Raw genomic sequence first — 18,260 nt, 5'->3', positions numbered from 1 at the left:
GCAATACATATTTTGAATTTCCATACCTTTATTATGTGAGTATAAAGTTTGTTTACTGCTATGGCATGGAAGGTTTTGGAAGAATCACATAATCTCTGGCTATTAGACACAGTAGGACAGACCCTTTCTGAAACACTTGCAGTGAACACAGTTAATCTGCATGCCATGGAGGATTTGCTAGATTCACAGGATATTAAGTACAATATTAGGTAGCAAAAGATAGCAACAGACACCATACAACAGTTAACAAAGCTGGCTACTGACTGCTAGATAGGGAAAAGTCAGTTGGCCTGAAGATACCTCTCCAGATATCCCCCATGCGATCATTCTTAGGGGTCCTGCCAAATACTATTATTTTCTTTTTAAAGGAGGTGCGAGGAATGGCTATAGTGTGCTCTAACTCTTTTTTTTCCATAGGCACAAGCATATTTGTTACATAAAATGTATCTCAGACCATAGCTGGTATGTATTGCCACCATCCCTTAATAAGCATGAAATAAAAATGATTTCTCCTCTTGGTGGGATTTTAAGGGCAATGGAAGAAAAAGATATAAATATATAAAATTCATAAATTTTATTCAATAATTTACATAGCAAAAACAACATGTATTAAAAATGGTGGAGCAACAGAGCTCCTAACATCGACAAAAACCACATCAATGTGCAAAGCCCCTTAGTAGAGGGAAGTTCCAACGCGTTTCAAACATGTTATGAACTTGTAGTTCTATTCTTCGTCAGGGACTATTCCCAACTCTACAAATAAAGAGATGATAACAGTTACACAAATCATGCGTCCACATACATACGTGTGAGGTAACAGTATACATACATTACATACATATGGGTGCTGTACTTCAACTGACCACAGAGGATAGAATCCACAAAATCTTTCCTCCAAACAGACCATACATAAATATTTTATCTGAAAGAAATGTCCCAAAAAGGATCTCCAGGTCATCATGAACCGGGTTTGTCCCATGTTCTCCTGTAAGGCCGCGGGATACAGATAAATAAGATCCCAAGATGAAAGGCGGTAACCACTATAAAAAATAAAAATGAAAAATATATATATGATAAAAAAAAATATATACAGTCAGGTCCATAAATATTGGGACATCGACACAATTCTAATCTGTTTGGCTCTATAAACCACCACAATGGATTTGAAATGAAATGAACAAGATGTCCTTTAACTGTAGACTTTCAGCTTTAATTTAACGGTATTTACATCCAAATCAGGTGAACGGTGTAGGAATTACAACAGTTTGTATATGTGCCTCCCACTTTTTAAGGGACCAAAAGTAAAGGGACAGATTAACAATCATAAATCAAAAACTTTCACTTATTAATACTTGGTTGCAAATCCTTTGCAGTCAATTACAGCCTGAAGTCTGGAATGCATAGACATCACCAGATGCTGGGTTTCATCCCTGGTGATGCTCTGCCAGGCCTCTACTGCAACTGTCTTCAGTTCCTGCTTGTTCTTGGGGCAGTTTCCCTTCAGTTTTGTCTTCAGCAAGTGAAATGCATGCTCAATCGGATTCAGGTCAGGTGATTGACTTGCCCATTGCATAACATTCCACTTTTTTCCCTTAAAAAACTCTTTGGTTGCTTTCACAGTATGCTTCGGGTCATTGTCCATCTGCACTGTGAAGCGCCATCCAATGTGTTCTGAAGCATTTGGCTGAATATGAGCAGATAATATTGCCAGAAACACTTCAGAATTCATCCTGCTGCTTTTGTCAGCAGTCACATCATCAATACATACAAGAGAACCAGTTCCATTGGCAGCCATACATGCCCACGCCATGACACTACCACCACCATGCTTTACTGATGAGGTGGTATGCTTTGGATCATGAGCAGTTCCTTTCCTTCTCCATACTCTTCTCTTCCCATCACTCTGGTACAAATTGATCTTGGTCTCATCTGTCAATAGGATGTTGTTCCAGAACTGTGAAGGCTTTTTTAGATGATGTTTGGCAAACTCTAATCTGGCCTTCCTGTTTTTGAGGCTTACCAATGGTTTACAGCTTGTGGTGAACCCTCTGTATTCACTCTGGTGAAGTCTACTCTTGATTGTTGACTTTGACACACATACACCTACCTCCTGGAGAGTGTTCTTGATCTGGCCAACTGTTGTGAAGGGTGTTTTCTTCACCAGGGAAAGAATTCTTCGGTCATCCACCACAGTTGTTTTCTGTGGTCTTCTGGGTCTTTTGGTGTTGCTGAGCTCACTGGTGCGTTCTTTCTTTTCAAGGATGTTGCAAGCAGTTGATTTGGCCACACCTAATGTTTTTGCTATCTCTCTGATGGGTTTTTGTTTTTTCAGCCTAATGATGGCTTGCTTCACTGATAGTGACAGCTCTTTGGATCTCCTATTGAGAGTTAACAGCAACAGATTCCAAATGCAAATAGCACACTTGAAATGAACTCTGGACCTTTTATCTGCTCCTTGTAAATGGGATAATGAGGGAATAATACACACCCGGCCATGGAACAGCTGAGCAGCCAATTGTCCCATTACTTTTGGTCCCTTAAAAAGTGGGAGGCACATATACAAACTGTTATAATTCCTACACCATTCACCTGATTTGGATGTAAATACCCTCAAATTAAAGCTGAAAGTCTGCAGTTAAAGCACATCTTGTTTGTTTCATTTCAGATTCATTGTAGTGGTGTATATAGCCAAAAAGATTAGAATTGTGTCGATGTCCCAATATTTATGGACCTGACTGTATATATATATATATATATATGTAATTTAATATATGAACATATATGCGCCAGATGTGTAAAATAACACATCATATAGGGGCACATATATTGACAATTGACTATTTACACATCTAGGGTATATATGTTCATATATTAAATTACATATATATATATTTTTTTTTATCATATATATATTTTTCATTTTTATTTTTTATAGTGGTTACCGCCTTTCATCTTTTCATCAACATGGGACAAACCCGTTTCATGATGACCTGGAGCTTCCATTTTGGGACATTTCTTTCCAGATAAAATATTTATGTATGGTCTGTTTGGGGGAAGGATTTTGTGGATTCTCTCCCCTGTGGTCAGTTGAAGTACAGCACCCAAATGTATGTATACTGTTACCTCACACGTATGTATGTGGACGCAGGATTTGTGTAACTGTTATCATCTCTTTATTTGTAGAGTTGGGAATAGTCCCTGACGAAGAATAGAACTACAAGTTCATATCATGTTTGAAATGCGTTGGATCTTCCCTCTACTAAGGGGCTTTGCACATTGATGTGGTTTTTGTCGATGTTAGGAGCTCTGTTGCTCCACCATTTTTAATACATGTTGTTTTTGCTGTGTAAATTATTGAATAAAATTTATGAATTTTATATATGTATATCTTTTTCTTCCATTGCCCTTAAAATCCCACCCAGAGGAGAAATCTTTTTTATTTCAAGCATATTTGTTTGCCCAATGTGAACATGTATGTCTATACCAGAATATTTTTGTAGAAAGATTGTTTGCAAATTGGATTTTTTTACTTATATTCACAAGGTTTTGAAAAATGAGCAAATCTCTTTCATTTGTATAACTAAAAACATTTAAAAGAATACAGAAGCAACTCCAACAAGTAAGATAGGTGAGCAGTTAGTCAGGAAATAATGCAGCTATGTTAAAGTCAGAAAGTCCCTAATGGCGCTTTTCCACTGCATGGAACCGTAACGGTTCGGCACGCTTTTGTGCTTTTCCACTGCTGGTACCGCATGGTATAGGGTCGGAACGGTTCGGTACGGTACGGTATAGGTTTGCTTTTCCACTGCATGGAACCGAACGGTACGGTACGGTACGGCTCTGAAAAAACAGTACCTACTCGATTGTGGTTCCAACAGGTACCAAACTGGTACCATATCCCACAATCCTTTGCATGCAGTCACTACTAGCCACTGATTGGTCAGAGAATCCCACCCACCCCGTTGTTATCCCACCCACTTAACTTTAGTACTACTTTAGTGGAAAAGCAAACCTATACCGTACCGAACCGTTCCGACACTATACCATGCGGTACCAGCAGTGGAAAAGCAAACCGGGCCAAGCAGAGCCGAGTAGAGCCGAGCCGGTACTAGCCGGTACTTGCAGTGGAAAAGTGCCATAAATGTACCTTAATTTGAGTTTTACATAATTCATTGCAAACAGATTCAGGAAGTTTTTTAGACGGCTTCATTTTGTCATGCCTTTTGCCCAAAAAATATCAGAATGAAAGTTAAATCCATTTTAAGCTTTGCTGATTATTGAGTGTAGGTTCACCTTTAGTAAACTTTTCTTCGCCTTCCGTGATAAATACTTACCTTTTTCCTTGTTCCAGTGACATTCACTGTGTGACTCTGCTAGGAGCTGGCAGGGCTGCTGTTAGAAATCATGGGGCCCTAGCTGACAAACCATTAATTCACACTGTATGGGCCAGAGATCACATGTCATTGAGCCCTACATTTTTTTACAAATTTATTTTTAATTTGTTTTTTAAATTCTTTTACAATCTTTTCATATACATATACATATACATATATATATATATATATATATATATATATATATATATTTTTTTTTTTTTTTTTTTTTTTACAATGCTGCTGGGGGGGAGGGGCTTTTTTGAAATGTCAAGGGTCTAAACAGACCTTTGATGTCTCATTTTTGAGACAGAGAACATAAATTTCCCGGTACTTTTTCCTCTTTTCCTGCAGCCTCAGCTGCACTGAATGAATGAATAGGAGGAACTCTACACAGAGGCTCCTGTTTATTCACAAACTAAAGCATAGTAAACACAGTGAGAGGAGAGGCACATTCAAATTAGCATATACCAAGACAATGATACATAACTGAAGGTCATCTAAACTGTTATCTCAACTGTATAGCAAATGTCCATGAAAAGATAGCAAGAACGTGACAGTCTTTAAATGCATAAAATTGTCTACAGCAAAATAGAAAAGAACTGAAAAGTCTCTCTTTTTTGAGCCTTGCAAATGTCCATAAGTTTCCAGATTGTACAAAGTCCACAACATTTCACTCCTCAAGTTCATTTTCTAAAACACCCTCAAGAATTCTGTACAAGTCCATGTAGCCAGAAAAGATCCACTACCCCATAAACGCTTGCCTCTGGATAAGGACAGAAGGGACAAATAAGGAGGAAAGAAAGACACAGGGACTTTGTTCCAAATCAGGGACATTCCCTCAAAATCAGGGACAGTTCTCGGGAGCTGTGCTTGTTTACACAAATCCTGACATTAATCAGAGGTCTCGCATAGAGGTTCTAAGTGTAAAGGTTGCTTGTATATCCTTGGGACCACAGACCTAGCTATGGCAATGATCTCCGTGGCCCCTGTTTTCCTCTACTCAGCTATCTTTAAGCAGTCCTTACATGTAAGATGACTCTCTACCATCTCTTATTTTTGGTGGCAGGCAGATGCCTACTAGCTGACAGCTTTTGAGCAGAACATCAACTGGACAAGTCGAATTCTTCACTGAGATTATCTGTCATCTCTGCTCTTCTCCAATTCCCCCATGTGCATTATAATAAACCTGCAAGGTTGGTAGAGCTGACCCACTTGTCTTACACCTGGAAGATCTACTACCCCAGAAGCGGTTGAACTGCACCTTTACATCTAACCACTCTCTAAAGGCTTATCTACTTATCTCTATTCTCTATCCAGGTCAGCGACTTATTAGTTATGATGTCAAAGGATCAGATTGCCAGCCAGGGAACTAGCATTATAAAAGAAGAGTTCAGTAATAGCAGTCTCAATTCTTTTTTTTTACATTGTCCTTTTATGTCTATGGGTAGCCTAAATCTAGCCATGCATGGATGAAATTTCATTCCATGGTGGACCTGTTGGCAATACTTGACTCGACAATAGTCGATTTTTTAGTCAACATTTTTGAAGGAGCACGGGCAGAAAATTGAGCAGTGCTGTGTTCCCATGGAAACATTGACAAAAATGCCCGTCTACATGAGCCCTAACTGTCGGATGTGTGGATATTGTATATAGAGCTCCAAATTGGAAAGTCCACCTAAAAATGGTAGAGGAGAGAGTGCCAAATGATCTTCTCAAGAGTCCAAGATCCTTTTCTGTTATTATCATAAAAGTTAGCCAATGTGTTTGCCCTTGATAACACATTGGCTGTCTTTTACCTTTCTGTTGTTACACAGTGGCTTAGCGGTTAGTGCTCCTGCCTTGCAGCACTGGGGTCCCTATTACACTATCTGCATGGAGTTTGCATGTTCTTCCTGTGCTTGCATGGGTTTCCTCTGGGTACTCTGATCTCCTTCCACAGACAGGTACAACTTCTGTAGGTGAATTAGTTTAAAGTGATTTAAACTAATTCGTTTTTTTTCCCTATAAAAATAACAAACATGTTATACTTACCTGCTCTCTTGCAGTTGATTTGCACAGAGCTGCCCGGATCCTCCTCTTCGGGTCCCTCTTCTGTGATCTTGGCCCCTCCTGTTGAGTGCCCCCACCGCAAGCAGCTTCCTATGGGGGCACCCGAGCCGAGTCACAGGTCCCTGTGTCCATTCAGACACGGAGCCCCAACCCGGCCTTGCTCCCTCTCTCTCTCCTAATTGGCTAGCTGACTTTGATTGACAGCAGCAGGAGCCAATCAAGAGGGAGAATCTCCAATGGCTGAGACACTCATGGACATTGCTGGACAGAGAGGGACCTCAGGTAAGTGTTAGGGGGGCGGCTAGCTAGCTAGCTAGCTTAACTTATAGAATGCATTAAGATAAAAAAAACCTTCTGACTTTACAACCCCTTTAATCTCTGTGTATGACCTGAGGATAGTCCCTTGATTGGGTATATGTAAGAGTTTACAACCACTTTAAAGAATCTTGGACTCTTGACAGGATCATTTGGTGCTCGCTCTTTTTTTAGTGTTGCCCCCTTATATGTGTTGGCTGTCTATTACCATTCTGTGATAATAACAATAAAAAATTTTGGGACTCATAAGAGAATGATTTGGTGCTCTCTCTTTTATCGTTGGCCCCCTGAATTGAATTGGATATCTGTTACCTTCATTAAATAATAATAAAGGAGCTTGTACTGTTGAGCTGATCATTTGGCGCTCTCTATTTTATTGTTGGCCCGCCGATACACATTGGCTGTCTATTATTCTCATAATAACAACAATAAAGGACCTCTGGCTTTTATCCTTGGTCCCTTGAAAGGCGTTGGATTTTTTTTTACCTTCCTGAGTCAATTACTATAAGATTCTTGGACTCTAGAGAAGATCATTCGGTGCTCTCACTAATAGTGACTGGCTGTCTATTACACTGATCTACAAGGCTCGGAAATAAAAATAGCTAAATTTTGCCAGAATTGGGTCGCTAATAAAGGAAAATTAAGTCCTGAGTTTCAAAGATACAGCTTCAGGTCAAAATTGCATCAAAATTTAAAAATTACAAGGGGGGTGTGCGATTATGCTCCATAATTTTTCTGCAAAATGTGATAAAGCAATGAGAATGGTGCCACACCAATCATTAGAAATGTATATTTTTATTGATACCAAAAGTTAAAGCTTGGGTCCGCTCACATTGGCAGCCCTGGATCAGCTGCATCCTTCTCATCATCTTTATCATCACTTGAGTCTAGAAAGTAGGATTCTGGTGGATCTGGAATTGACAAGTCCTCACTATGGGGTAAAGGACGCAGTGGGGATGGCATGTTTAGATATTCCACGGTCCACTTCTTCTTTCTTGAGATCCCTTTTGCAATTGGGGGAACCATGCAAAAACAACAGTCACTACTATGATTGGTGGGCTCCCCCCACACTATTGGGACTGCGAAGGGCATGGACTTTTTTTTCTTGTTTAGCCAATGATGCAGATAAGTTGCACATGTAATGCATCAATAATGAGGTGCCCAACTCTTGTCCTGATGTAACTGGTGCGTAGATATGACCAAGACAAATGTACCCTGCAAAAAAAGGAGAATAAATTACAGTTAGTTAATAATCTTTAGTCTCAAAGTGAAGATAAATTTATACACGCCCATGTGGTACCATTTTCATTTTTATACCGTGCTTTGTCGAGAAGTAACGAAGCATCATGATCATCAGACACCTCCCTCCCTTGTAGGCAAATATACTTGCCTGTGTATAAGAGCCGGTTCACATTAGCGCGACTTGTCAGGTGACTTGTCAGCCTGACAAGTCGCGCTCCCTCGCGGTCCATTGACCGCTACAGGACCCGTTCTAATAGGAGTGACACAAGTCGCTCCGACTTAGAAAAAGGGTCCTGTACTATTTCGGGGCGACCTCGGAGCGACTTGCATCCACTTCCATTATGTGAAGTCTCTGCAAGTCGCTCCGAAGTTGTGGTGCAATGTAATGCACAAGTCGCCCCTGAAGTAGTAAGGAGTCATGTCACCTCAGTATGAACCGGCTCTTAATCTTTATTGTGTATTATTTTGAAAACTTTAGCCAACCAGCGCCTTTATCACCTTTTTTCTAATTCATCGAATCAAAATATGTAAGAATTAGCACATTTTATCTTGGAGGTCGATAATTTCCCAAAATGAGTAGACCAGTGTTAGCTTTCTGTGATAGCAACAATAAAGGATTTTGGACAATTGTTTGGTGCTCTCTCTTTCCACCTTGCCTTTCTGATTTGTGCTGGGTGTCTTTTACCTTCCTATAATAATAACAATAAATGATCTGGAACTCTTGAGCCCATCATTTGGGGATTTCTCTTTTATCAGGTAGATGTCTGGCATGGAGGGGATGTGTACAGAACAGGGCAGCCTGGGATTGGAAAGTAGTTGACAGGTGAGCATAGACATTGCAAACCAATGCAGGGGAAGAATAGGATGATCAGAACCTACAGGACCGATGCAGAGGGGGTGAAGGTGAATAAAAGGGGGGAACACTGTGAGCATGCTGACGGATGGGGAGAAGGGAGGACAAGAAGAAAGAGTTAAGAAAGAGAAGGTGAAAAGGGGAGGGAAGAAGGCAGGGACAGAAGGAAAGAGAAGGAGAGGAGAGGAGGGGGGAGAGGTGGGACGGGAGATTGGCTCTCAGCATTCTGACAATGCCTTGAAATATCTTACTTTTGCTCAGTTTATCTGCGGGCTGCCATTCACACGCAGCGTAATATGGACAGAGCGCTGAGCTCCGACTATTAGACGGCTCTGTGCACAGCCCGGACACACCGACCTTCCACCTCCGACATCTCCGTGCGTGTGCGAGAGAGAGAGAGAGAGAGAGAGAGAGAGAGAGAGAGAGAGAGAGAGAGTCATCCCATCCTGACGGGTCCATGGAGAAAGTCCAAGAGGAGAATGACACGGAGCGCTGGGAGAGAGCCGAGGAGATAACCGACACCGAGAGGGGGATCATCAAGGAGACCTGGGAGCGGATCTATGCCAACTGTGAGGACGTGGGGGTCTCCATACTCATCAGGTAATCAGGTCACCCCAACATTGGTCACCCCAACACAGCACATCGGTCACCCCTCCGCCTGGCACTGACACTCCGAGGTGACAGCACGATCACTACCTACCTACCCTGTACTGCCATCCTCTACTACACAGCATGATCACTGCCTACCTATCTATCATGCACTGCCACCATGTACACAGCACCATCACTTTCCACCTACCTACCTACCAGGCACTACCACCATGTACACAGCACCATCACTTTCCACCTACCTACCAGGCACTACCACCATGTACACAGCACCATCACTTTCCACCTACCTACCAGGCACTACCACCATGTACACAGCACCATCACTTTCCACCTACCTACCAGGCACTACCACCATGTACACAGCACCTTCACTTTCCACCTACCTACCTATCTACCAGGCGCCTACCACCATGTACACAGCACCATCACTTTCCACCTACCTACCATGCACTGCCACCATGTACACAGTACCATCAGTTTTACACCAACCTACCATGCACTGCCACCATGTACACAGCACCATCACTTTCCACCTACCTACCTGCCAAGCACTGTCACCATGTACACAGCACCATCACTTTTACACCTACCTACCAAGCACTGCCACCATGTACACAGCACCATCACTTTCCACCTACCTAGCTACCTACCATGCACTGCCACCATGTACGCAGCACCATCTTTTTCCACTTAACTACCTACATACCCATCTGCCTACCTTGCACTACTACCATGTACACAGCACCATCACGTTCCACCTACCTACCATGCACTGCCACCATGTACACAGCATATTTACTCTCTACCTACCTACCTATAATACACTGCCACCATGTACACAGCATAATCACTACCTACCTATCATGCACTGCTAGTATGTACACTGCATGATCACTATGTACCTAGCACTATGTACCTAGCATGCACTTCCACCATGTATACAGCATGATCACTTGCTACCTATCTACCATGCACTGCCACCATGCATAGAGCACCATCACTCTCTATCTATCATGCGCTGCCACCATGTATACAGCACCATCACTTTCCACCTACCTACCATGCACTGCCACCATATACACAGCACCATCACTTTCCACCAACCTACCTACATACCTACCTACCATGCACTGCCACCATGTACACGGCACCATCACTTTCCACTTAGCTATCAACCATGTACTGCCACTATATACACAGCACCATCACTTTCTACCTACCGACCTACCTACATACCATGCTGCACCGCCATGTACACAGCACAATCACTTTCTACCTATCTACCTACCTACCATGCACTACCATAATGCACAGAGCGTCATCTCTCACTACCAACCTACTATGTATTGTCACTATGCACACAGCACCAACAATCTGTACCTATGTATACAGCACCATCACTTTCCACCTACCTACCATGCACTGCCACCATATACACAGCACCATCACTTTCCACCAACCTACCTACATACCTACCTACCATGCACTGCCACCATGTACACGGCACCATCACTTTCCACTTAGCTATCAACCATGTACTGCCACTATATACACAGCACCATCACTTTCTACCTACCGACCTACCTACATACCATGCTGCACCGCCATGTACACAGCACAATCACTTTCTACCTATCTACCTACCTACCATGCACTACCATAATGCACAGAGCGTCATCTCTCACTACCAACCTACTATGTATTGTCACTATGCACACAGCACCAACAATCTGTACCTACCAACTATGCACTGCCACCATGCATGAAGTACAATTCCCCCCTACCTACAATGCACTTTTATCATGCACATAGTACCATCACTCACTCTTTACCTACCTGCCATGCACACAGCACCATCACTCTCTCTTTACCTATATGCCATGCACACAGCACCATCACACACTCTTTACCTACCTGCCATGCACACAGCACCATCACTCACTCTTTACCTATCTACCATGCACAGGGCCGCTGATAGGGGGGGACCACCAGCCCTCTTGTAGGGGGCCCGAGCACACAGGGGGGCCCACATAGAGAGGGGGATTAGTGATGGAAAACAAATACAGAAATCTTCCTCCAGCACCTGAATCTGATCTGTCCCTCTCCCTGCTATCAGCTTTTATCTGCTGAGAAAAAGACAGTCATCCCTTCACTAATCCCCCTCCCTGTGTGGGCCCCCCTCCCAGCACTGGCTCTAATGTTATCTCTACTCAGGAGTTTATTTGTAAATTGTAACTTTGTTTCTCTCTCTCTCTGTCTCTTTGATCACTGAGCTCCAACTGCCCAGCCTGTATATTTTTCTCATCTCATCTTAATTTTTATTTAACATAGTTTTTTTTTGTAGATTTAGCAGGAATTATGTGAGTTATGTTATATTTGTGTCTGCTAATAGTGATTTTGATGTCATTTTAGCTAAATATACCTTTAATATTTTCTTGGGGGGGGGGCTGCCAGGTAGTCTGTACGGGGCCCCGCAATTTCTAACAGCAGCCCTGACCATGCACACAGCACCATCACTCGCTCTTTACCTACCTGCCATGCACACAGCACCATCACTCACTCTTTACCTACCATGCACACAGCACCATCACTCACTCTCTACCTACCTTGCACAGCCACAACACTCCCCATGAACACATACATGGATGGTGGCCACACACTTCAATTTTACTATGCAAATGATGTGCGATTTAAACAAAACGATCAAACTGTCGAATAAACATAAATTACCTTCCTATTTATTTAGATTGGATTAATTCAAATGATTGGCCAGGGTGGAAAATGATTAAGTATGTTGCATTGATCATGCACTGAGATGCTTTGTTCATTCATTTAATTTTGTTTTGTTTTTCAATCAATCAAAATATCAGATTACATGGTGAAAAATTAGATGCAATTGATAATTTATGATCATATCTTCCAACTATCGATCTATGTGTGTGGGATATCAATTGAATGGGTTGTCAACTATCAGAAGAGAGTGATGAGAAAATAAATCAATCATTTATTGAAGTTTGTATGACAACCAATAAATGAGCTTCTCTACCCACAAGAAGGGTCTGCGTGCATACCATATACACAGAATAGGGGCCCACCAATTCTTCTGTGCCACAGTTACAAATAGGAGTTCCCCTGCCTGACAGTCTGTCCTGATTTCCTTTCAGGTTTGCATCCGCTTGGTGTTTATATCCTGTACAATCGCTAGGCAGCTTCATAATCTTATCTGTCGAAATCTTAATGAATTAATGACTGTATCATCTCAGTGCTGCCTATTGAGGCAAAACGATGAATAATTTTCCGCCCAGGCCTATTAACCTGGTTTGGTCTAAATCAATTGCAAGGGAAGTTATGACTATTTGATCAGTTTCTGGTTCAATCGTTTTGATTAAATTACCCATCAATCAGATAACAAAATTAATACATACATGGACACTGTAAGTTTTACCAAAACTATGTAATATAAGGACCTACCTCATCCATCCAGTCGATCTGTGTTCAATCAGGCATTACATAGTTGTTGGTAGATCTAAAACAAATTGTACAATCAGATTGTAATGTGTGCAGTGAGCTTAAGAACTACCAACAGCTATGTAACACAAGGTTCTGCTTAGTTGGATACAAATGGATTGGATAGTTAAGCAAAGTCCTCATATTACATGGTTTTGGTAGACCTAAAGTTGTGCGGTCAAATTGTCACGTGTATGGTGACCCTTAAAGGTAACATTGAGACTTGAAACAAGTGAATGACTTGAGATCAGGTCTGGGATCCTGATGTCATAATATCCTGGGGAAAGTCATCCTGTGACTTCTCTGTTTATGTTACATTTTCTATTTTTTGACTCGTCCCTGGCATGTTCCAGCAGGGGGATTCTGACAAGTGTGTGTAGGGACAACGAGGACAGCTCAATGTTAACATCATTTCACTGCTGGATGTGATCATCATTCCTCTCTATTATCTATTATGCCTAGCTCCACTTCCTTTATTTGTTTAACCTTTCTGTTTGTTATGAAAACAAATATTTTCTTGTTCTTATTTACTTCTGCAAGATCAACTGACAAAGCTAACACACCGGGATAAGGAGATTTGTATTTAAAAAGTGACAGTTGTTTTCAGGATAGGAAATGCAATGTCAGATATCACATGTGATTTACACTGCATTGCTGTACAGATCACATGCGATGTCTGTGCGATTCGGACAAAAATGGTGCAGGACCCTTTTTTTGTCCACACTGAAATCAAAACACATGGGTGCTCATTGTAATCTGCGAACCAATCTGGGGGTGTCATTAACTTTGTATTGACACCCGCAGCAGTTCACATAGGGCAGTGTGAACTGCCTGCGAGGAACATGTGATGCAGGAACCCGCACTGGAATCGCGCTGGTTTCCGGATCGCAATAGTGTGTACCGAGCCTAAAAGAAAGATCCTTATCCTTGTGTTAGGCCGGGTACACACGGGATGAATATCGGGAGACATTTACCGGTTCCTAAAAAAATGGCCAACATTCGGCCCGTGTGTATGTCGGACGTGCATACTGGAAAACCAGCAGCTGACCGTCTTCCGTCGGCGCTCTCAGCCAATGGCAGAGAGCGTTAATCGGTGTGTACTAGGCTTTAACCTCCTTAGCGGTAATCCCGAGCGTGACTCGGGGTTGGTTTTTCATATCAGGAGCGGTAACCCCGAGTCACGCTCGGGGTGGATTGCAGAGAGCGCAGCGGTGTTCTCTTACCTTATCCTGGCGATCCAGCGATGATCTCTCATTGCTGTGACCGCCAGCCGAGAGTCCCGCCGCTCCTCCGTCGGTCTCCGTCGCTCTGATCACTTCCTAGTTCCGTTCCCTGCAGCAGCAATGCTGCATGGGAGCGGAACTAGGGAGGGAAATTCAAAAAAAAAAAAAAAAACGTTGCACAAAACACAAAACACATTTTATATTATATATATATGCATATATATATGTATATATATATGCATATATATATATGTATATATATATATATGCATATATATATATATATGTATATATATATATATATGCGCATATATATATATATATATATATATATACACACCGGTATATATATATATATATATGCATATATATATATGTATGCATATATATATATATATATATGTACATATATATATATATATATATATATATATATATATATATGCACACACACATATATCTATATATAATGCATGAATTATAATCTAATCCATAATATAATTTTATTATATATATTATATATTAAATAATAAAATAATATTATTGATTCGATTATAATTCACGTGTTTGTGTTTCAAATTTATCACGTCTGGGATGTCTACTAGAGACTTGTTTTGGTCAGGTTTAAGTCAGTAATTACTAAGAATTGTAGGCCTATAATACATAACGCCAAATTTCCATGAAAAGAATTGTACCGCTTTTGGTATGTAATTCCTGACATAATCATACCGCCAGGGAGGTTAAAGGTTGTGAATTCAGCTTAATTAGTTAAAGTGGTTCTAAAGCCTTAATAGTTTTTACTTTAATACATTCCCTGCAATAAGGTAAAAAAATGTTTTGGTATCAGTATGCCCCTCAACCTCCTAATACCTTCCTGACTCCTCACTCTATCCGTTGCCTGTCTGTAGCAGCTCACCCCACTTTCACAGGCTTTGCTGAGGCAGCAGGATCCATTGGTCAGTCAAATCCTGTGATGAGGGGGTGGGGCACATTGAGAAGGGGAGGAGTCAGGAGGGTCTGCGGGGGACACGAGAAGAAGAGGTTTGGGGCTGCTCTGTGCAACTCCAATGCACAGGGCAGTTAACTATGAAGTTAACTATGAAGCCATTGACTCTCGGTGCTGTCATTCAATTCCTGTGATGAGGGGGCGAAGCCAAGCTGTGCTGTCTGTACATGGACATAGTCAGCATTGCTTGGGAGTGAGCCTGCAGGTGCACCCCCATAGCAAGCGGCTTGCTAGGGGGGCACACTAAGAATAAGAGTAGCCATGAGAGCCTGTGTGGGACACAAGAAGAGGAGGTTTGGGGCCGCTCTGTGCAATTCCACTGCACAGAGCAGATAAGTATAAACCTCTTTTTTTTTTTTTTTTTTATAGAGTTTACAACTTTAAAAGCTATGTTGACATTTTATTTTCATTTCACAAAAAAAAAATTAGATGTAGCAAAATAGTTTAGAGCACCCTGTCTTAAATAGGGTTCTGTGAAGCCCTAGGGTTTCTCTAGAGCAGGGTTTCTCAACCAGCATGCTATGGAACCCTAGGGTTCCTCTAGAGGTTGTTAGGTGTTCCTTGAGCAATGAGCAATTTTTGGCTCTCAGATAAGTTCCCACTGACACATTAATCTTTTTAGCTGTCTGTAAGGAGGGAATTTTTCCCAATGACCACAAGTGTATGGAGAATTCTTCCACCTGACCATCACACTAATGTATCATGAGTTGTAGATATAGTCATTTTTAGCAGGGGTTCCCTGAATCCAGAAAGTTGTTTTAAGGTTTGCCTCTGTGTTGAAAAGGTTGATAAAGGCTGCTCTAGAGGTTGCTAGGAAATCCTTGAGCTGTGCTGGGTTGACCTCCCAGTGCTGGGGACAATGTCACTTGGTAGAACTAAATGCATGGCACCAGTGGATGCTTTCACCATTACCAGTAAGTCATGGATTCTTCCTACTGACCACCAATGTAAGAGGGCACTCTTTGCATTGGCCAGCAATGTAACAGGGCATTTTTCATGCTGACCACCAATGCAAGGGGGTATGTGTCCACAGATCACCAATGTAAGGGAGCACTACTCACAAAAAGTCAGAGGGTCTGTTTTAATTCCCTCGCCATTATTATTAGATTCATTTTGATTTTATAAATATTACTGAAAATACTTTTGTCGGACAAGGGGGATAATGATACTCCTTGAATATCAATTATTATTCATTACAGGCATTTAAACTCTAGGTATGTCACTTTCTTTAACTTATTATTTTATATCTAAATCTTGCTGATCATACCAATGTACCATGAGCTGTAGATGAAAGTATTTTCAGCAAAGGATTCCTGAGACCTGAAAATGATTTCATGGGTTCCCCCCAAGGTTAACTGGTTGAGAAAGTAGGACATACCTGCTGTTTACCAGTACCGTTTTTCATTTACCAGGGTAGATACATAGGGGTTGATTTACTAAACCTGGTGCACACAGAATTTGCTGCAACTGTGCATAGTAACCAATCAGCTTCTAGGTTTTTATTGGCAAAGCTTAACCACTTTACCACTGGAGGATTTTGCTGTCTTCCGTCCAGGCCACTTTTTGCGATTCGGCGCTGTGCAACTTCAACTGACAATTGTGAGGTCGTGCGACGCCGTACCCAAACGAAATTTACGTCCTTTTTTCCCCACAAACAGAGCTTTCTTTTGGTGGTATTTGATCACCTGTGCGATTTTTACTTTTTGCGCTATAAACAAAAAAAGAGCGTTTATTTTGAAAAATAACAATATTTTTAACATTTTTTTATATGAAATTCCCCCCAAAAAAGATGTAAAAACCAATTTTTTTAAAAAATTTTGGCCAATTTGTTTTCTGCTACCTATGTTTGGTAAAAAAAATCGCAATAAGCGTATTTTGATTGGTTTGCGCAAAAGTTATTGCGTTTACTAACAAAGGGAAAGATTTCTGTCATTTTTGGTGTTTTTTTTTTTTAACGCGTAATGGCGGCGATCTGCGATTTTTTTTGCGGGACTGCGACATTGCGGCGGACAGATCGGACCCTTGACTGACATTTTTGACACTTTTGGGGGTACCAGTGACATTACTGCAGTAATCAGTGCTATATATATGCACTGTTACTGTAAAAATGACACTGGCAGGGAAGGGGTTAATTTTATTGGAGAGGGAGGGGTTAATGTATGCCTGGTGCTTACTGACGTGTAGGGGGGGAGGTGACTGAGTGAGTCATGGACAGATCGGATGTCCAGCTATGCTGAACAGTCCGATCTGTCACTCCCTGTCACTATGGAGATCCGCCCGCTGTGTTTACACACAGCGGGCGGATCTCCAGACTCGATCCCCGACGATCGGGTAAGAGCAGCGGCGATCGCCGCTGCTCCTCCCCTGGCCCGACTCCCGCTGTGAATGAAAACAGCGGGAGCGAGCCTCCGGCGGCGCGCAAGCGCCGCCCAGAAGGGGGAGTGTCTGACGACGTAGTACTACGTCGTCAGACGATAACGAGCCACTTTGCCGCAGTAATATTACTGTGAGCGGTCGTAAAGTGGTTAATTGAACAAACTGACGTTAGAAGCTGATTGGCTACTATGCACAGTTACGCCAAATTCTGCATACACAAGTTTTAGTAAATTACCCCCATAGCACCTAGATTCCGAATTAAAGCGAAAGAAAAGAGAAAACGAGATTTGCTCATGAATTTTGGATGATACTCAAAATATCTGACTGTCAAATGCTTGCTCTAATGGTTGCAGTATTAACATGCATTGTAGTACAGACCAAGCATGCATGCTTATGCCCTGAAGAACATCCCTAAAACAGAGCCAACCCTACAAAACGTCCTAATATTAAGGGGACATTATCAACTGACAAGGAAAAGCCAGCTAAGCATAGACTCTTCTACCAAAATTGCTTAGCCTGGGGTCGCCTGTGCAGGTAACAGACTGCCAAAACACTTCTATTTATTTTGCAGCAAGACCATAATTGGCCAGAATAGGTGACAGTCTACTCATGTAACTAGACACCCCTAAAACAATCGTATGAAATAAAGATTGGAAGTTTACAAATTAGAAGATGGAAAATAGAGAAATATATAACAACTA

The 18,260-nt window shown here is 41.7% G+C and overlaps 1 protein-coding gene across 1 annotated transcript in view; it reads left to right on the top strand.

The window, feature by feature from the left end:
* Nucleotides 1-9,261: 9,261 nt before the first annotated feature.
* The window catches only part of CYGB (cytoglobin), a 74,069-nt gene continuing 65,070 nt past the window's right edge, over nt 9,262-18,260 (top strand). The window contains exon 1 of the mRNA XM_082271901.1: nt 9,262-9,435. Coding sequence (XP_082128027.1) covers nt 9,293-9,435 — 143 coding nt within the window. The 5' untranslated portion in view covers nt 9,262-9,292. The remainder of the gene's footprint in view (nt 9,436-18,260) is intronic.

This window comes from Pelophylax lessonae, assembly GCF_965119305.1.
Source record: "Pelophylax lessonae genome assembly, chromosome: 11".
In the NCBI taxonomy this organism is placed as follows: Eukaryota; Metazoa; Chordata; class Amphibia; order Anura; family Ranidae; genus Pelophylax; species Pelophylax lessonae.
Note: the sequence above shows the minus strand (reverse complement) of the source record. Positions and strands in the feature narration are given on the sequence as shown.